This window comes from Misgurnus anguillicaudatus, chromosome 19 (genome assembly GCF_027580225.2).
Source record: "Misgurnus anguillicaudatus chromosome 19, ASM2758022v2, whole genome shotgun sequence".
NCBI lineage: Eukaryota > Metazoa > Chordata > Actinopteri > Cypriniformes > Cobitidae > Misgurnus > Misgurnus anguillicaudatus.
Window position 1 is genome coordinate 48,623,927 of NC_073355.2, and position 22,493 is coordinate 48,646,419.

General features: G+C 37.3%; 1 protein-coding gene across 1 annotated transcript; it reads left to right on the plus strand.

The window, feature by feature from the left end:
- Nucleotides 1-1,452: 1,452 nt before the first annotated feature.
- On the plus strand, nt 1,453-20,967 carry LOC129436797 (uncharacterized). Its single transcript, XM_055195041.2, has 4 exons — nt 1,453-1,690; nt 5,593-5,686; nt 5,770-5,924; nt 19,745-20,967. Exons 1-4 carry the CDS (start codon nt 1,498-1,500, stop codon nt 20,779-20,781), a joined length of 1,479 nt encoding a protein of 492 aa, XP_055051016.2. The 5' UTR covers nt 1,453-1,497; the 3' UTR covers nt 20,782-20,967.
- Nucleotides 20,968-22,493: the final 1,526 nt, after the last annotated feature.

Below are 22,493 nucleotides of genomic sequence, written 5' to 3' on the forward strand. Positions count from 1 at the left end.
TCGCTAGATTTGTCCTTTTTCGCTTTTTTTAAGTTGTTAAATCTAGCGACAAAGTCATCAACAAGTTGGCAACACGATACTGCTCGGGCTGAGCCTGTGCATGTATATAGTGTATGAGCTAATCCTGCTTCTGGTTGGCTAACGATGGAAATTCAGCCAATCATCATTGATTATGTGGTTGTCCCACCCCCTCTAACATCCACAGGCAAAAAACATTGCCTGTCTAATGATGAGAGTTTACTCGCTTCAGTGAGATTAATTATACTAATGCGCAGCATTTTAATGTCAGTAACGCTGTGGAAACGACGTTTATATATAACGCCGTTATTTCCATGACTGCACGTGATGGTCCGTAGATGCAAGGATTGTCTCGTCGGGTATTTTCACATCAAAATGAAACGAAACTTCAAGAAAAAACTACCGAGGACATGACCTCGGTGTCCTCAATGGTAGCTACGGCCATGTGTGGGTCCTAACTGGGCAATTCATGCAAGGCCTATCTACCATGCCAAATGGTTTAAGGAAACAATCTAAGAAAACGAAGAATGAATATAAGTCCAAGATAAATACAAGACACTTGACGCTTTGATTTGCAAGAAATATATTGTTAAATTAAACAACAAAAATTATATTTTAAAAACAATTTAAATGTCACAACATACCGGTAAACAAATCAAAAATATATTTTATATTATAATTATAATTATATATTTCTCTGATAAAAAAACATCTCTCCAAAAAATACATTAAAGTGATGTTTTGGAGTAATTTTACCCTAGGATCCTTTGCACCATGACCTCGAGCCAAACACCCTCCAGAAGCTTTTTTCACCTGGGTCAAACATTGGGAGAGTTAGCGTAGAGTAGCATTATCAGCTGAATAGCTTAGTGCAGGGGCTAGTGGACCCACGTTTGTATCTCAAAGGTTTCCCCACTAATAATGCCCGAAATTATACCAAACTTCTACAATAGTACAAATAGGTTATGCACTCGAATAAAACGATGGATTGGAAAGTTTGTAAGTACACCAGAAGTTTACGTAAATAACACTTGCCTGCTGGCTTCTGCTGTCTGCTGTTGTTGTTGCTGCTGCTAGGAACGTCTACAAATTAAAACACCGAAGAGATGTTTTTTAATTTAACTCTTTTTTTAACCCTCATAAGACCCTATTTTCCTGTATACGTTATAGTTCCTTGGGGGTAAAAATGACCCCAGAGATTAAAAGAGTGATTACAAAAAATATATACATTTTAATGATACAAATAATATATAATTTTTTTCATTTACTTCCCATCTATACATGCTGTGTTTTGGGAGATATGACTATCCCTTTAACATACGACTAGACTGAAATCACTTCACACTCCAGCACAGGTGGTGGCGGTATATACCAAAAAAATGGTATGCGACCCGCCAATAAATCCATAGAAGAAGAAGAGGAAGAGGAAGAAGAAGAAGAAGAAAAACAACAACAAACGTGCAAGATAACCCTCTAAAAATGTCGTGTTGTGCTGTTGGGTGTCGGAATAGAAATGGAAAAAAAGATGGCCTTCATTTTTATAGAATACCGTCGTCGAGGACGCCATTTGATAATAAACGTCGGCTTTTATGGTTGCAAGCCCTTAAACGGACAGACTGGAGTGAAGTAAACATCCGAAATTCTCGTGTCTGCAGTGCTCATTTCATATCGGGTAAGATTTTTTCCCTCTATTTATCATACACAAAGGCGAAATCGATGTAGTTAAGAATGATAAATTAATAGCATCTGCATCCACGAAGCTGACTTTCTCGGTAGGCTATTTCATAGCGTTAGCTGTATTACCAGAAATAGCATGTAAACAAACCAAACCAGTAAAATGTACGGCTCTCGGACCAAAACAAAACATTAAAACATGCTAATTAAACACTAAAATATAAAATATTAATATGCCTGCAGGTATGAAGTCTTTTGTAAATGCAATACAAGTGCTGGTCATATAATTAGAATATCATCAAAAAGTAGATTTATTTCACTAATTCCATTCAAAAAGTGAAACTTGTATATTATATTAATTCATTACACACAGATTGATATAATTACATTTAACAGTACATAACAGTATGTAAGTTAAAGTTTACCAACCTTAGAAATATACAAAAGTAAAAAGCAACACAATATTGCAGCTAGGGATGCATATCAATTAATTGCGATTAATCTATAGCAGAATAAAAGTTTTTGTTTACATCATATATGTGTGTGTACTGTGTATAATAACTTTGTATAGTTAAATGCACACACATGCATGTATATATTTAAGCAATGTTTACATGTGTATATACATTTGTATATTTATGTATAATTTAAATTATATATAAATATAAATACTTAATATATAAATATATTTTTTTTCTTAAAATTATACATGCATGTGTGCATATTTATATATACATAATTATTATACACAGTTCACACACATATATGATGTAAACAAAAACTTTTATTCTGCTATAGATTAATCGCGATTAATTGATATGCATCCCTAATTGCAACATTAATATTAATACACATCACTTGTAGGAGCCATTTTTATGTATTGTGCATGTATTTTGAGCTGTCACCAGTGGAGGGCACTAAAGAGCGAAGCCGGGAGAAGCGCGTGCAGGGTCGCGCGCATATCAGACGTGCACATTGAAGGATGGGTTTATTTATGATTTCACTTTATTTCCTGACAGTTTCACTTGTTACGTGAGGATAATGACTGACAAGAGGACGCCGAAATACATACAATATAATTACCTAACTAAATCTGAGACAAAGAAAAAACATTAAAATATTATTTCCTTCCCAAGATAGCCCGATGCCCTGCTGAAAAAAACAGCATACCAGCAAGACCAGCATATGTTGTGTTTTGGTGCTGGTTTGCTAGTGAACACCAGCTAAACCAGCATCAGCACCAGCATTAGCACCAGCTAAACATAGGGCTGCTCGATTATGGGAAAAATCATAATCCCGATTGTTTTGATAAAAATCTTAATCTCGATTATTTAACACGATTACTTAAATGACTGTAAAAACATGCATTTATACATGGGCTTGACATTAACTTTTTTGCTCACCAGCCAAAGTGGCTAGTTGTTTTCCAAAGTTACTAGCCACTCAGCATTTTCACAGGCCACAATTTTGTTGCTGGTAAAATAAATTTTATATGATTAAACTTGACTTTGGCATCCTAAAATGACTTTAATTTGAGCAAATTTACTTGGTTTAGCTAAATTAGATGCAGATTGAATTTCAAATGCAGTCTGACCACCCAAATTAGGACAACATAAGCTGGTATATACCAGGTATATCAGTATAGATCATATCATATATTTAGGTGCATAAAAACAGTCTAGTAAGGCATAAATAGATTTACATTGAATGAATATATTAAAAGTGGAGCAGGGGTGTAGAAGATTAACTGAAAAGATATACACAAAACCCCTCGACAACCACTTTAAATATTTATTAACAACAGCAGTCAAGAAATGTACATGAATTTTACTTTCAACTTGTTTATGCAGATTGTATTTTATATGCTTGATCGTGTTTTCTGTTAAAAGTGATTTAAGACTTTTAATGACAACTGTCGAGAGGGCATTATTGTTGCCCAAAGTAGCTTACATTAAAATGATGCGCGAACCTCTCAGCTGGCGGGTTTCATTTGATTTCGTGTGCATTCAGGAATGCGCTGAATTTCTCTCCGCTCTTGCCCTGAGAATGTGCACGCAATATATATCTCTCCAATCACTTCCGTGCAATTGTTGTATCTTTCCCGAAGTGTGTATGCCCTTAGACTGCGTCCTCTTGTGCATTCACAAATCCTTCACCTCTCGCGCGCTCTCTGGGAGGTGGCGCTTTGGTCCGCAACGCTCCGCTGAACGCGCGCGCGTCTCCACAAACGGTCGCAGCCGAAATATACCCGCATTTGGCGGGTGTTAATGTCAAGCCCTGCATACATTCAATGCATTGTTTAGTGTTGCTGCAGAAGGCTACACGTGTCAAATCAGTAGTGTTTAAGTGCCAGCAGAACGCGATTCACATTTTAAACACGATCGCTTGAAATGCATATAACTTTACAAACATAAACAGGATTATTACCTAGTGACCTGACTTTAAACAGATGACTGAGCGCGCAGCTCTCTGCACGGAGAGCGGCGCCACGATCCAGCTGATATTTTAAACGTGAGGAATAGTTTGCCTCCGCTCGCTTGAAAAGCATAAAACTGAACAAATACATGAGGATTTCTACTTTTTGTGCGAGGCGCAGCTGCTTATGACGCGTCGGATTAATGACTCAAAACGAAATAACAGAAATGCGGCACACTAATCGATCTCCCTCGATTATCTTGTTTTTGCAATCGAAATGTGCAAAAATCGAAATTGAAATCGAAAAACGATTAATTGCACAGCCCTAAAACCAGCCCCAAACCAGCATCAGCACCAGCATTAGCATCAGCTAAACCAGCACCAAACCAGCATTAGCAGCACCAGCACCAAACCAGCATTAGCACCAGCTTAACCAGCATCAAACCAGCATCAGCACCAGTATTAGCACCAGCTAAACCAGCATTAGCACCAGCATCCCATGCCGGTCATTACCAGCATATGTTGTGTTTTGGTGCTGGTATGCTGGTGAGCATAATTCCCATGCTGCTTTTTCTGGACAAAGCCCGCTCACAAGGCTGTTTTTGACAGACATGTCAAACAACCAATCACAATTTGTTTCATCTAGCGAAACGTTCGGACTCCCCACTATAACGAGCCAGATGGCAACAAGTCAGTTATTGAAATAACCAGCCGCAACCGAATAGCATCTAAATAAACAACATTACTCACCGTAGAACAACGTTGTACACTTCATCAACAGCCACAACAATGAGACGCTCCCGTTAAACGTCTGTTTGAAGCATATCTCTTCATTTTTTAACACCTACAACAATTCAGGAGACCCAAATTTTTTGACTCCACTAACTGCCTCAAGAAAAGCATCTTTTGGAGAGTCTATTCTGCAAACTTTGCATATTTTTGAGAATCCAATGTTTAGCTGATCATAATAACTGGTCATTATTATTCACGTGAACACGACTGATTCTCTTCCTCAATGGAACGTCAGAGCTTTGTTTTCCAGGGACCGAAACTAATCGTGACACTCGCATCTCCTGGAATCCGGTTGATTTCAACCAATCAAAAGACGACTTTAGACATTTCCACAGGGTTTCCAGGAAAGTGTACATAAAACATCAGACGTTTAGCCAACAGTTTGTGGGCGTGACGTCTGAGGCTGAGACTATGTGTGACACAACATAACTTCATGTTAAAAAGTGAATAAATGATTGGTCATTTTACTGTCTGTCAGACTTTGGCTTTACATTGAGTGACACTGAGTGTCTTTTTAAATTTAAGTAATAGAGAAATTTACTGGCTGATTGAAAAGATTTTTTAAATAAAAAAATCCAAATATACGCTGATATATCGTCGTCTGCAATATATTGGCCTATCACTGCACAAATATAGATAAACCTTGAAGCCAAATAATGGTGTAGAAACGTAATTACTGGGGATGTCTTACAGGGGAGGCGTCCATGGATCCAAAAAGTCCAGACTTTGTTCCTTCATTGTTCTCTTATGAAAGCCATTGTTCGGAAGTTCCAAGAAAAAGGGAAAGGTAACCTTCTACCTTGATTTGCTATCATCTTACCACATTGTGTTAGTATATCTTAAGTATCATTTCTTGGATGTTTGTTTTAGTTATAGGTACAATAAGAAGATAAAGATAGGTGAATCTTTCAGCATGTCCTCTCAGGCTGACACATCAGGCTCTCTTACTATGCCTCAGGAGTCCTTCACCATGGAGCCAACAACAGACTCCAAACCTATAGTCTGTAAAGAGGAGCCTTGTACAGGTTAGTGTGTCACATATGCAAGATCCTCTTTTTGTGATAATATATACTATACTATACTATACTATAGTGTTGTAGTTCTCAAGACCGGTCTCAAGACCACTTTTTAAAGGTCTTGGAATCGTCCGCATTTTTACTTGTCTCGTCTCGGTCTCAGAGAAAGAGGACTCTAAATTTTATTCCAAGACCGGTCAAGACTAGGGTTGGGTACCGTTCATATTTTTACCGGTTCCGATACCGGTACCTGGAATTCGATACCGGTACCCAGCGGTACCTTTTTCGGTACTTTACTCTGACTTAAGTAACTTTCGGTGGACATAATAAGCCCAAACCTCTCATTTTCAACATTTTGTTATTTATTTCAAAATGTTTAATAAAACACACAATCTTTACTAAAAAAAATCCCTATAACATCCAGGGCATATGTCTTACATATAAATAAATAAATAAATAAATAAAATATATAAGACAAATGATCAATGAACATAAACGTCATAAAAGCAACATAAAAGTAAACTTTTATGTAGAAAACAATACTAGCAGTTGTTGTTTTTTTTTAGAAAAATCAGCATGTCAACTTTCTCAGGTAAAAGCCACGGCAGAGCGAGTGTTCTCTACAGCAAGGGACACAGTGAGAATGCAGAAGAGAACTGGACACAGATACTTTTTTGCCAAGCTGGCCAGAATTGGCATTTGGTCCGCATGTGGTTGAATGTGTTCGAACAGCCACACGGACCGCCTTCTCTCCGTCCATTTATCTAATTCTGAGGTCCTGAGCACAAAGTTTTACGTCATTTCTGACGTTTAGCGTGAACACACAGTCTTTAGGCTTTCATTGATAAAACTAAAAGCGTCTGATCTCCGCAGTTTCATTTTGCGTGCGCATGAAAGTTGCGCGATCTTATTTCATTAATTGCGCTGAAAATCCGAGAAAGCTCCAACATATTCATGTACAAAACACTGTGCAGCATGTTTACTTAAAACACAAGCAGTGCCATATAGTTTGCGTCCGTTTAAACAGTCATTACTCCAGCTCGCGTTAAAACGAAAGCAGAGGGACTTCCCCAAAGTCTCCACGGACCACAACTCAAAGTAATCAGGACAGCAGAGGTCGAAAGTGGACAAAAGAGATGGACTGGTGTTGATAAATACCAGGGGCCGGTTGCACCAGCTGTGTGTAAGTTACAACATAGCTTAGTTACGACGTAAATGGGCACTAAGGTACAACTTACGCATTACTAAATGTTTTTGCGTTGCACCATTAAACTTAGTTTAAACGTAACAATACGTTGTAACTAAATATTTACGGAAGCCTCTGTCCATGAATAACGCTTGGAATAGGATGTCAGACAGATTATATTACATCAATGAGCTCGTATAAATTATGAAGAGCCGCAAGTTCGTCAACGAGTTTTCAAGAACTGTTTAATTTTCTGTGTATCCATCAATTAAAATTAAGATTTAAAATTTCTTCCTGTTTATTTTCTCCTCCATGTGTGGGATAGATATTTTAATTAAAAGTGTAATGTTTTAAGTTCGATAACGTTTGCTTAACGTCTTTTTTAACTTTCAGTTTAGGCAAGACAAGAATGAGTTTGAAATTACGTACTGTCAGGCCCGGATTGGCCATAGGGAGAACCGGGAGGATTCCCGGTGGGCCGGTCTGTTTTTTTGGCCACGAGGGCCGGTGTTGTCATGCCACCGGGATGACGCGTATTTGCGGGTGAGAGATGTCCCCGCCGCTTTATGCACAAGTTGATTGTGTCCCGAGTCCCGACCACTTATTGGAAGAATTCTTGCATTAGGGTTCATTGACATCTAAAACGCATGGGAAACGCAGGACGTGCCGCTGTCTACTTGTTTTCAAAGCGCTTACTTGAACACGAGTTTTGTTTCAGACGTGTCTATATTGAGTGCGCTTGCCGGCCGCGCGTCTATTTAAAATAAACTTGAGCGCGTCTTTTGAGTGCGCTTGCCGGCCGCGCGTATACATTTTAAATAAACTTGAGCGCGTCTATTATATTTTAAATAAACTTGAGCGCGTCTTTTGAGTGCGCTTGCCGGCCGCGCATCTATATTTTAAATAAACTTGAGCGCGTCTTTTGAGTGCGCTTGCCGGCCGCGCATCTATATTTTAAATAAACTTGAGCGCGTCTTTTGAGTGTGCTTGCCGGCCGCGCGTCTATATTTTAAATAAACTTGAGCACGTCTTTTGAGTGCGCTTGCCGGCCGCGCGTCTATATTTTAAATAAACTTGAGCGCGTCTTTTGAGTGCGCTTGGCGGCCGCGCGTCTATTATATCTTAAATAAACTTGAGCGCGTCTTTTGAGTGCGCTTGCCGGCCGCGCGTCTATATTTTAAATAAACTTGAGCGCGTCTTTTGAGTGCGCTTGCCGGCCGCGCGTCTATTATATTTTAAATAAACTTGAGCGCGTCTTAATACAAACGAGCTGGCCTCTAAAAGGAAAAGAATTTACAAAACGTATTTTTTATCCAAGTCATAGATGAATTCTCTATGAATAGTCATTATTCATCGTTTATTGCAAGAGTAACAAAAATCTATTGGATGCAAAACTCATTAGTTTATTTGAAAAAAAGTAGTTTCAAAAGTATATCCATGATGTTTTCTTTTTTTTAACACAATGTAGGCCTACGTTATTTAGCAATAGACATGATCTAAGTACTAAAAAAGAGACAGATTTTTTCCATTTGTTTCCAATGCATACTTGATAAATCTTGCTTGTGTATTGTATATCAGGGGTTTCCAAACGTTATCAACCCAACAGTTAATCTCAAGACTCACCATTTTTTTAGAAATAGAAATATAGTGGAAAACACAAACACATTTGTTTCCTTTAGTTTTTGAATAAGTTTACTTTAGTAATATTATGGTCTTATGGTAGGGCTGCATGATTATGGCAAAAATTATAATTGTTTACTGCATTTGCACGGAATATGAAATTATATATTTGAAAAATACAGTGAATTGCAAGGTTGCAGAGAACAGTGCACTACTGCAGACTTATACTACTGAGGCTTTAAAGATATTATTTTAATAGTCAGTCGTGAACTAAAGTGGGCCGGTCTAATGCTGCGTTCCAGAGCCCATCCAAACCAGTGGGACGTGGGACTTATCCTTCTTGAAGTGTCCTAGCTCCTACTTCAAAGCGTTCCAGGCATTTGAAGTGGAACGTAAACAGAAAACATGGACGACCGACCGGTCTTCTTAAGGCTCGTACAGACTACATAACTTTTAAACGTCGGTCCGAACTGTGCAGTTCACACTACAGTAAAACATCAAGTTAAACATCTTTACAAAGTGTTCTGGAGCCATTATATAAAAGCGCTACATGTCGCTAAGTAACTTGGTATATTTTTACCGTAGTTTCATGATAACAGATAATAACGACATAATTTCACGCCATAATATAAAAAAACAAGTTGTGTTAAAATGACAGTGTCTAAAACAACCCTACAAGCAGAGAAGTACAATTTATAGTATATTCCTTGAAGATTTCCTCTCACGACGACGCGATCAATGGGTGCCGCCATTGTCCTCCGACTTATTTTTCTGAAGTCGGGGTAGGTCGAACTCCCCCGAGTTCGCCGGTAGGAGGTTCCACTTCGACAGGCATTCCAGTACACTGTTCCTAGTTGGAGGTAGGATAAGTCCTACATCCCACTGGTTTGGATGGGCTCTGGAACGCAGCATAAGGCATGAAACTCCAGGGCTGAAAATGAGTCCCACTCCGGCCCTGCGTACTGTTCAGACTATTTCCTGTTTACCCATTATAAGCCTTGTGATTGGGTTAAGAAAAATAGACGTCATTCTATGCGACAACGCAATACTTTACGGAGAGCTTACGACCTACTAGCTACGTTCTGACTTAAGAACAAATGGTGCAACCGAATTAAGTAAAGAGTTAGTTATAAACTAGCTAGTAGTTACTAAGCCTCTAGTTTGGACTTTACGTCCCAGTTTAAGTAAGAACTTGCGAGCGACTGGTGCAACCCTACCCTGGTGTAAACAGAATTTGTCTCTCTCGTCCACTTGTGATCCGAAAACGCATCTTTATAAGCCCTCGTGTGCTTTTAAATGCACATTGTGTAAGTGCTTCCTCAGGTTGGATGTATTACCACTGCGTGATTTGCACTTACTGTTACAAATATTGCAGGTAGCATTGTCTGCATCATCCATTGTGAAATTTAACCACGTTAGATCGCTTTCTGTTAGTTGCAAAGGGGTGTCACCAAGTTCCCACACGATCTCTCTCTTATGGGGTGTGAAAGCTGAACTTCCTTTGCTAACTAAGCAGACAGTCGTGTCAATCGTCGCGTCCCTTGTTGTGTACTGATTTCGTGACATATGCCGTTTAAGAATTAACGTAAGACTCTCGTCGTCACCCCTTTCGCCTGAAAATGAACGTGAGAAGCTGTCTGAGAAGCTACGTGACGTCTCCGCCGTGTCGTCTGCATATTTTTTTCTTAATTTAAAGCCTTTATCAAAGTGTTTTTTTTTTAAGTTATTATCCTTTGTGTTTGAGCAATGTTTTTGTAACAGTTATCTACGGATTTTTATTTTATTGATGTTAATTTGATTACTTTTGTTGTCATATGTTGTAAAAGCGCTAATAAAACCTACCCAGTCTCCTGAGGTTGCGTATAAATAGCACGAAGTGTAAAACTCGTGCAATACATACCACTTTGGCGTGCATATGATACGCTAGTCCTTCCCATTCACTTAAACGGGGCATCTTTTTTGTCGTTTTATTTATTGGTTTCTCAATTTTTTTCTGTTTTTTTAAACCATTTTCGCTTGGGTTTAGGGTTAGATTTTAGATTTGCTTAATAAGGTTATTTAATATACAGGTTTCTCAATGTTTTTGTCCATATTTAAGCCATGGTCACTTGGAGTTGGGGTTAGAGTTGGGGTTTGGGTTAGGATGTCATTTTTATATAACAAAAAGTTGTTCTAACCCTAAACCCAAGCGACTCGTATATAATTGAGTTTGGACCGTTTACTGTAGTTTTGTGTAAAATGACAGAGATTGGCTTAGTGAGACGCTGGTGGCTGCAGCATTTGCAGTGTTGCCAGATCCCATTGTGAAAAATCATCTTTAGACGTTGTGTTTAATGGTTTAGCAAATAATGTGACACTTTGGGAAATATATGAAGTAAGAATTGTTTGTGTTAGCGATATCTCTGAAAGACAAGATCTTAACTTATTTCTTTCTTTATGGCCTATTTTGTTTTCGTACTACTATCATGGCAACACGGGGGGACCAGCACCTAAACAGTAATCAAATGGCGCATCATTCAGCGTGTGCAGGTTATTGCTGAGATGAAACTTTAAGACACACGCAATAATCATCATGATTATGGATGTAAGAAACGCTTTCAATACAAATCAGAAAATTACATAACAGGTTAAAATGAAATATGCCAATGTAAACAATGGCCATGAAGAAGGCTAAGTTATTTCATTCAGATTAGGAGTTAGCATTTAACAAAGTCATGCTGAAAACATTCATACGAGCACTAAACAAAGTTCTTGTTTATATTGTCTAATATTGCTTATTAAAACGATTAATATAATGCTAAAATAAGCAATTATCCACCCTAACAATAAATTAATAACAAATTGTTATCTAATAAATAATATAAAAATGCCCACCCCAAAAACGTATAGACATGTGTATCCAAAGTGTAAAATGGCAAAAAAACTTTCAGACAGAATACATAAGATCTAGGTAAAAAATAAAATGTTGGTATATTAACTACAAAATTGGTGCACAAAATGGTACATTTACTACTTAAAAGTGTATTTTAGTGCACTTTTTTTCTCCTGGAATAGCGTTTGTTAACCCTGGACCTCTCTCATTTTCAAACCCTGGCTATATGTTTGGAACAACTAAAGGTAATTAAAACCGTTAGTTCATAGCACAAACATAAATAAGACCAGCTTCACTTTTTTATTTTGAAATTTATATAGCGTGTCAAAGTAGTTATGATAAAAACGGTAATTAACGACAAATTGTGATAGTAAATGATAGCTACTGTAAATGATAAAGACTAAGGTTTATATAAAATTCCTTAAACGTTCATTTCTAAAAGGAAACACACTGAAATTAATGATTTTATAGACACTACACTACGCTGTATTATTTTGCAGAGAAATAGCCTACCTGCATGCTTGCTTACTTTGACTTTGATCATCTCTATATTCAGTATATAAATCAGAGACAATAGTGTCAAATATATGTTCGGTGCAAATATTATTCATGTCATCACCGAAATTTAAAGAAATGGCTTACCTGTTTTGTAGCTCAACTTTTGACAAGATAACCACCCTTTTTTAAATACGGTTTAAAATTTATACGTGTCGAAAAACTCAGTTTTTTTATGTTTATAGTTTGATGAACTCATATGACACGCAGAGCAAATAGCGTGTTCGGCGCAGCACCACGGCCAGTGCGCAACATTTAAACATTTATACAACGAAAAGAAATCCAAAATTTACAGACTTAAACTAGATCACAATTTGCCTTTTATATAAAAAAGGAAAGTCAAGTATTAACATTCGGCGCAGCACCTCGGACAGCGCACAACATTTCAACATTTATATAACGAAAAGAAATCCAACATTTACAGACTAAAACTAGATCACAATTTGCATTTTATAATAAATAAAAAAATAAAAGAAAGTCAGATGTAACAAGATGCAGAACAAATGTGTGCAAAATGCCTGAAGTGCATGCAGGGGAATAAAACACAAGCCACAATAAGACACAACTCCGAGTGATATATAAAAAATAAATAAATTATTAAAATGACGAAAGTATAGCCAGAATGTCCGGCTTCACGATTATTTATTCAACTGAAAATCCCTTCTCATATGAACATGCATGTCACGTTTTTATTTTTTATGTATTAATGCACTTTAGAAATATTTATTGAACGCTACTTTTTACATTATTTGCAAAGTATTATCATAATGATAGTAGGCTGCACTAATATATTGGGAGAAAGCTGTTATATGTGAAATCACATACCCTTATAGCCAAAATTGAATGATCCTCATTTATGAGACATCTGCGACGATTCGACTGTGAGACTCGTAGGCTTCTTTAATCTTCGACTATTGTTGAAATGTGATGTTATATTAATATTATAAATATATTTATGTTGTAATATATTTCCAGAGTATTCGTCCAAAAACGAACAGACTCATGTGTAGCCTAAGACAAAATCTAAAGGGCTTTTGATCAAGCTGCTGCAACTGGTACGCAAGTATTAGTTAAATGTAAACACTTAATGCCACTCCAAAGTTTGGGACTGAAGGATCTAACTGCCTTCTAGCTTTGATAATTTTGAAATGCCATTTATTTGTGAAGTTTAGTGATTCGGAGATTTATAAAATATTTTTCTATATTTAATCAGAATAACATGTCGGGACGAATTTTTTTTATACCTTGGATAATCTCTTGCCTGGAAACATTATTTTTTACCCTAAAATGAAATAGTCCAAGTTCATTAATGCTGCGTTAGATCTGCGTTTATGATCACTACAGCCTTCTATAATCCTAAATGAAGATAGCCTATATTTGAAGAGTTTGGTTCCAAAACGCGATAAATGCCATTTTTAAACAGAAATAGTGGTTTTCATCTTGTCACTTTCTTGGTATATGAAAACATGTTTTTACCGAAATTAGTCAAAATGGATTTATTGCGTTTTGCTCTTCATTTGTAATGCCGAATATGGTGATCATTTACCATCTGAAAACCTTCCTTAGGCACATTATAGAAGTGCATCTATATTGTAATAACAATCATTTCCAGACGCTTTTACACACGTACGTTATCCACCAGTACGTTATTCAGACGCTTATTCACACGGACGTTATCCACACGCAAGTTATTCAGACGCATTTCTTCTCAAGTGTGTTTTTATAAATCTTATGCCTGGCCGCTGCAGCGGAGTCGTCTAACTTCCGAAATTTGGATGCACATACATGCAGGAGTTGATCCACACGTACGGTGTATGTGCGCACGATCGATCGACCGACCGAACGAGAGAGAGAGAGATGCTTCTGATAATGTTGTCAGTTTATTTAATCAAAACCGCATCTCCGCTATTCCGCTATAAGGACTCAGCACGTACTCAAGGATTTTTTTTAACTCCTCAAAAAGAATGGAGTAATGATGACAACCCTAAATTCAACGTAGAGATAGTCCTCCTAACACACATTTAAAGTGTTATTAAAAAAATGTAACAGTGTTTTGTTGAAAAAGTGTTTTTTAGCAGGTAGGTCTTGTCAGCTTTATCATTTTAAAAGTAGATTGCCACACAAAAAAGTCTGGACACTCCTGATTTAATGTTTATGCTTTAAAAAGTGCATATAGCTGCTAATTGTATTTGTTGTTTGCTGATTTTCAAAAATAAAACTTGTTAAAATGTTTTCAGTGTGTGTATCAGTTCTTTTTGAACATTTCCATCTCAATTTAAGAAAACCATGATAATATTGATAACCGTGATAACTTTGGTCACTATCATGATATGAAATTTTCTAACCGTCCCATCCCTATCAACAAGTACGTTATTCAGACGCTTATAAACACGTACGTTATCCAGACGCAAAGTACAAAATATCATATTTTCAGCTACGCCGCCGCCACGCCGCCACCGACATTGGGCGCAGCTCCGACACGTGACCGTGACGTCTAACGCATTAAATTATACGTCTGACGGCTCTATCCTATAGGATTTTGGCCAGACGGCAGGCGAGCGTATACACGTTAGCTCTCATGTCTGTTAGCTAATCAATCAGCAGAAAGTTCAGCTTTCACACCCCATACTCTCTCTCTCTCTTTCTCTCTCTCTCTCTCGCGTACGCACACGCTTTCGCTACGTACCAGACTCACTCACGCGGGGCGCTGACATGTTCTCTCAGGTACCGAAATTGAGCACCGATTTATTTTATGTAAATCAATACTGGGTAGTACCGACGCAATTCGGTCGGTGCCTGTAAAAGTATCGAGTTCGGTGCCCATCCCTAGTCAAGAACCACAACTGATGGTGCATCACAAATGTATTTTTATCATTAATTTTATGCAGTTTATTCAGGTTTGGCATTGTTTAAGTTTCTCCCAATGACAATTTTTGTGGATGGCAAGTCATGGAAAGACAGTTCAGAATAAATGGTTAAGGTGATTTTAGCTCTTTAGTGTTTGTTTACTTTTATTTGCTTATAGACAAAGATAAATTCCCACATATCTGCAATGCCTTTGATTATTTTATCAACTTCTCTGATGGCATACACACACACACACACACACACACACACACACACAGACAAGAAGTGCCTAATCATATGCATATTCCACATTATATCATAAGTGTTTTAATGCAGTGACTTGCACTGGTCTTGGTCTTGACTTGGTCTCGACCCTTTAAAGCCTTGGTCTTGTCTCGGTCTTGGTCATGACTTGATCTCGGTTTAGGTGGTCTTGACTACAACACTACTATACTATACTATACTATAGGGCATTGTCATGTTGTAATAGAAAAGGGCCCTTTCCAATCTGTTGCTATTTAATTAAAGATACAATTTGTATGATCTGCCGCTAGAGGGTGCATAATTAAAACAATAACAATGAGGTAGTGTGGAATTGTGGGATTTGTTGTCTTTAATTCAACCGCTGATGGCCATCAATCAGACAGGAACGAGATATCATGTTAACACATGAGGTTAAGTAATCAAGTTTTATAAATGTTGCGTTTGATGACATTGTTTTATTTTACTATGTAATGTTTAATGTAATGTTCAAATCTAAATTATTAGTCATAGATGTTACAGTAGTAGTCCAATTCGATGGTGTCTTAACACACCACAGAATTAAGTGTTCAGATCAACAAACTTAAAAACAAGTGAGTAGCCCAACAGATGCTAAAGCAATAAGCCCTAAGAAGCAGTGGGTTACCAGTGCCAGGGCTCGAGAGTGCAACCAATTTGGTCGCACATGCGACCTAATTTCTCAATGGTGCGACTTAAAAAATATCAGGGGGAGTTAGAGGGAAAAAGCCATGGTCCAGATCTACGTGTGTGTACGTTTAAAATTGCGTGTGCACTCCAGTCAGACAGAGAGAGGTGAGTAGCCTTGGTCCGTCAGATAAACAGAGTGGATAGCTGTGGATGATAAGAGAAGAGGAAAAGAACGATTGACAACATTTTCGTTAAGAATGTTAAGTTAATGGCTGATCCGTCCGAAGATCATTACCAATGCTCTGACATCAACCTCCCGTCACATCAGCCCTGGTCCGAACCCGAAGACTGAATTAGGTAATGAGCCTCTTACAATCGAGTCAGAGCCAGAGCATAATTCTAAAGAAGAAAATGATTTGAATGTAACCCCGAAAAGCAATGTCGCGTGCCGTGCGCCCAATTTATAGAAAAAAGCCAGGAGTCAGGACCGCTGTTTTCTTCATAATCTTACTTCCAAATCTAATCCTATAAACTTTTAGGTGTTTGCTGTATCGCTATTACTGCCCTGACAGACTGGCTGTCTTAAATAGAGAAATAAGTTAATTCCTTGAGTTGTGTTGTTTATTCATTTATAAATAATTCCCCCCACGGCTTTAGTTTATGCGCAAAAAGCATTAAAATGAATAGAACATGATGATACGTCATTCTTTGGTGAAAAAGTAATAAAATAAATAAGCCTACATAAAATGTGTTTCACTTAAATAATTAGCAAATTAACAAAATTAATTCAAAAGTAGCCTATATGAGTTAATTTTTTGTGTGGCGCGCTCCAAAAACGATGCAGCACAAGAAAACTTTTTTTGCCAATTTAAAAAGCACAATGTTTTGTTATTATTGTGAGTGTAACTTTACATAAATAAATGTACACCATTACAGTTTTGAATGTTGTTTTACTTTTATTTGTATGGCCATAATTTAAGGTAATTTAATGTAATGCAAGATGCAAGCTCATCACGCGTATCATGCCATCACCGGCGCGGGTTTACGCAGGGCAGCGAGAAAGAGACTTTAAACATTTAATATTCTGCTTGAGTTTTTTGGACATCCCTTTGGAATCACTGCAATCATATCATGAATTTCTAAGGTAAAAATATAAGCGCAGCGCTTATGAGCGTTCAAACACTGCTGACCGCTCAGCTGTCAATCTGCCGACCCTCACAAAGTTTCACATTAAATCATAATATATTTGTCCAGTCATGGTCCTGTGCTTATTTCTGTTCTGCATGAAGATCTTTAAAGGTTTCTACTTACTTTACAATTTGCGGTGCAGCCGGTCGCAGTCTTTGTTAAACGGGCGGGTAGGAAATAAATTGATGCTGATGTCGGATAACGGGCCAAGTGTTATTTTAATTGCACAGATGCGGGTTATCAAACAGGACTGTGCATGACTCGTATAAGGAAAATGGAATGACAACATGAAAATAGCCTACATGTTTAAATTCTGTATTAAACCACAATAAGCGCTAAACTTGCGGTGTTAAAGGGATAGCTCACCCAAAAATGAAAATTCTGTCATCATTAACGCTCCCTCATTTTGTTACAAACCTGTATACATTTCTTTGTTCTGATAAACACGACACAAGATATTTTCAGGAATGTTAATAACCAAACCAAGCATGAGCCCCATTTTTTTTTAGGAATAAATATTACTATGGAAGTGAATGGGGCTCATGAATAGTTTGGTTACAAACATTCCTCAAAATATTTTCATTCATGTTCACCAGAACAAAGACATTTATACAGGTTTGTAACAACATGAGAGTGAGAAAATTATGACAGAATTTTCATTTTTGTGTGAACTATAAATCCCATCGGTGCACCTAACTTTTGTGCTGGTGCACCTAAGAAAAAATGTTAGGCGCACCAGTGCAACCAGTGTAAAAAGTTAGTGTAGAGCCCTCCCTGGGTGCATTTCATAACAGCTAAGGGGCGTTGTTAGCACAACGTGAAGCAGAGTGCCTAAAACCCCCCTTAGCTGTTATAAAATGCACTGTAACACCACTGCTTTGCGGGGTTTATTGCTTTTATAAAACGGTTACTTAATATGCATAGCAGGATTTCATAAAATAAAACACAAATAAGTTGTAATTATATTATTACAAATATTACTCTTCTGCCAAACAAACTAATTCCTCAGAATCAAGTGTGGCTGCAAGTTCCCAAGCAACACAGACGCAGCAAAGACACAATGAAAATATGATTTAAGACTGTGGTGTTTATTTTTATAAATCAACATTCATCTAAAATATACATTAAAGGAATAGTCTACCCTTTTGCCATATAAAACGATGTTATTACCTCAACTTAGACGAATTAATACATATCTATCTTTTTTCAATGCATGCACTGTACAGCGCGTTGTGAATGTGTTAGCATTTAGCCTAGCCCCATTCATTCCTATGGTACCAAACAGGGAAGCCACCAAACACTTTCGTGTTTTCCCTATTTAAAGACTGTTACATGAGGAGTTATACCAGTAAGTATGGTGCCACAAAATAAAACTTTTTTTTGGTACCATAGGAATGAATGGGGCTAGGCTAAATGCTAACACATTCACAATGTGCTGTACAGTGCACGCATTGAAAAAAGATAGGTATGTATTAATTCGTCTAGGTTGAGGTAATAACATAGTTTAATATGGCAAAAGGGTAGACTATTCCTTTAACATTTATATCGTATAACTTTTGAAGTGATGATAAAATATGCTTGGAAACATATTTAACTCTTTCCCTGTCAGCGTTTTTTTTTTTTTTAAGTTGCCACCCAGTTTTAGTTTAATGCCTAACAGAAAAATTATCTTCTTTAAATAAACATAAAATATCAAATGAAAGAACAGACCCTCCGCTTTCAAACAAACAAAAACCCCGTTTCATCCTACCTTCATTTGTCGGAGATAATTCCATTTTGTGAATAACTTTTGTAAGAGATCAGATTCCGAGCCGGTGTTTTTAGTGTTGAGTGAATGCATCAGTGTTTAAGTTGGGTAAGATCGACACATAGTGGAAAATAGCGGAAATATGAATTTGAGGTAGAAACTCCTCAGGGAACGTTTTCTGTTTAATGACGAGATTACTCAACAATATTTATTGACATTTATCTGGATATCGCCATTAATTGGGCAATTGTAGACAAATAAAAAATATGATTAAAAACTGTGGTGTTTATTTTCATAAATCAGTATGCAGCAACAGTGGCGCAGTGATATTTCTGTAATGTGGTCTGAACGGTGAAGTTACCGGGGTATTTTATCACAGCTTAGAACGCGTTTCAACCAATCAGAATGAAGGACCAGAACGGGCCGTTTTTTCAATATACAATAACGCATACTTCCGCATTTGTCCACGACACTGTTGTCATGTGGTTTCTACGTCTGTAAAGGTGGTTATAATGGGTAACATGGATATTAACGTCATTGACAGGTGACTGCACTGCCTTGTGTAACTGTTTATAATGGCAATTTTCTCATAATTTACAAGTAGTTGAAAACATTAGAGATATTGTAAGTAAAAAAAAATACAACACTGGCCTAGTGGTTTTTGGATATTTTACTGCTAAATTTTACAAATTGTACCTTTAAATGCTGCAGCATTAAGATTTGTACTTATGGAAATTACTAAGGTCATCAAACCTATTTATTATATGGGGTAAGGGTGGGTACACATATGTATATGTTTCACAAGAGTGCAACAAACTGTGTCTATATTCTATGAATTATGTAGTATGACAAATTATAAAGTATTAAGTATTCTTCTCATACACGCTGTTCTTTGTGTCTCTCAGATGAAGAAAATGACATGATCCTGATCCCTGTAGCCGTCTACAGTAAACTCAAAGTCCAGAATGAAGAGCTTGTAACAGAGTGTAACAACTTACGCGCACAATGCAACATACTCAAAGAGGAGAACGAGCAGCTGAAGGAGGAGCTGGGCAGCGGGAAGTTTTCTTTCAGCTCAATTCTAAACAAAGCTCAACAGTTTCTTTTTTTTACTGGTCTGACCACTATAGCTTTTGAGTGGTTGCTGTCAAAATTGAAAGACAGCGTAGATGTTGTGCATGGAAATTTGAGCTTGGAAGATCACCTTTTAGTTGTGTTAATGAAACTGCGCTTAGGATTAAGCAATAAAGACATCAGCTACAGGTTTAATGTACCAGATACTGCCATTTCCAGAATTTTAAAAAACTGGCTTCCTATAATGGCACAGACATTAAAACCATTCATCATATGGCCAACCAGGAAGGCTGTTCAAAGGAAAATGCCAACATGTTTTAAAAGGAAATATAGCCAATGTCGGTGTATAATTGAGTGCACAGAGATTTTTATAGATAGACCTAATAATCTTACTGCTCGAGCGCAGACGTGGTCGAATTATAAACATCACAATACAGTCAAGTACTTAGTTGGGATAACACCAGCAGGAGCAATTTCATTTTTGTCACCAGGTTTCGGTGGCCAAGTTTCTGACAAAGAACTAACATTAAAATCAGGATTCTTTGAGCTGCTGGAGCAGAAAGATGAAATTTTGGCTGATCGAGGGTTTTTGATTAGGGAGGACTTGGCAGCATACGGAGCCACCCTTCGTATCCCACACTTCACAAAAGGCAAGAATCAGATCTCTGGTCATGAAGTTGACACACCAAGAAAGCTGTCAAACGTGAGAATACACGTGGAAAAAGTCATTGGTCGATGGAAGAAATTTGGAATTTTAACATCTGTAATTCCATTTACTCAGGTGGACATGCTGGATGATATGGTGACGGTGTGCGGGGCATTAACAAATCTTTGCCAAAGTGTAGTGCTTAAAAGAAAGACACACTAAGCACAATGGGTGGGTTTACAGGGTTTCATAGTGTACTAACTGTTTTTCCACTTTCTATGAATTTCTTTATTTGCTTTAGATTGACTTTTTGATATTGAAATGAGCATTGAAATTAACACATTGACATTTTAAATTGCAACACTGTTTGTTCCTGAATATGTAATAAAATAAATTTTTATACTCATACATGTCTGTTCTGATTTCCGCATTGATAAAATAGTTGCTATAAAAATGTACTTTGCATTTTTTTTCTTTAACAATGACTTGAATGACCATGTAGACAGAAACATATAATGTAGAGTCTTCACAGTTGTAGATTGAAAAGTAAAAATTTACTTGTTCTTGTAACGTTTTACATTATGTCCATGTGGAGCTATATTACCTTTTCAGTCTTATGCTACATACACACCAAATGCGTAGCATTGCGTTTCTCGCTCTTGATTACTCAGGGATTTAACTTTGTGTCTTGCTAATTTTTTGTGGGGGTTAAATATTTTCAACATGGACGAAGACACGTTTGAGGCGAATAGCACATGTTTTCATGCCAAACACGCCGCCCCATGCACGTTCGCATCTTTTTGCGTTGTCTTATTGACTTTGTATGTAATGACTCTTGCGTAAGTCATTGAATTCGCATTTCGCCTCATTACACTGTTTGCAAAGCCATTTCAAAGGCCTCCTTTTGATCTGAACACATCTAAACAACTTTTGCAATTAGCACAGTGAACCATCTTGCCATAGGCTGGACTGTTGCAGTGTGGATAGTAGATTGTGTTCATCTCGGATGCTGGGAAACATGCTCCTGGTCAACAGCTCTAGCAGAATATGGTTTAGTAAGAGTTGTTTAGACTTGCTCTCAGCAGCAAAGATTCACAATATGATTGATTACCATGACTTGTTTGGTCCAAACTACAAAGTCACCTTATTAAACATGCATACAAAAATCTTCTGCTGGACCTGTTAATAGTATGGGTGGTTCCTCTTCCACTGTATCCTCCATTTGTCTCCCATAAAGAATGGCCGGTACTTGTAGGTCCTCTGTTTTATTGTAATGCATGATGTCTTAGCAATGTCTGAATAAGTGGACAAGGTCCTTTCAATTTTTTTAAATAATGCACTTCTGCAGTGGTTCGCATCATGCTGCATTACTCATTGGGTGTGCATTATTTTCAAATAATTCAACAGCCCGTCCTCAATTATTTTTTTACATAGTTAAAGAGTATGAACTGATATGTTGACGTGTGATCTCTTAGTAGGTTATCAGGTTGTATTATGACAGATTAAGGTTTTTATTTTATTTATTTGAGCAGTAACCATTCTGCTCAAAAGGAGTGGGCCTGAGCGCCCTCCCTGAAAATTAATAAAATTTCTCATTTTACAAAAGTACAAAAAACCATAATACAAAATCCACAACACAAAGATACAACATCAAACAACAAACAAAACAATATGAAAAATAAAACAAAAAAATGATTATATAGACCGTTTCATCGGGTGCACGTGTGGTGAGGCGATAAGCATCTGGTCCAAACTTTACTTACGGTTTCTGTTTGTTTAATGGTCTGACTAGTTGCTGAAACTGAACTTATTATTATAAAAAGATCCCTTGTGGCGTCACAAGGGGAGGTGAATTTCAATTTCTTATTTTTTTACATGCTTGCAGAGAATGGTTTACCAAAACTAAATTACTGGGTTGATCTTTATCAGATTTT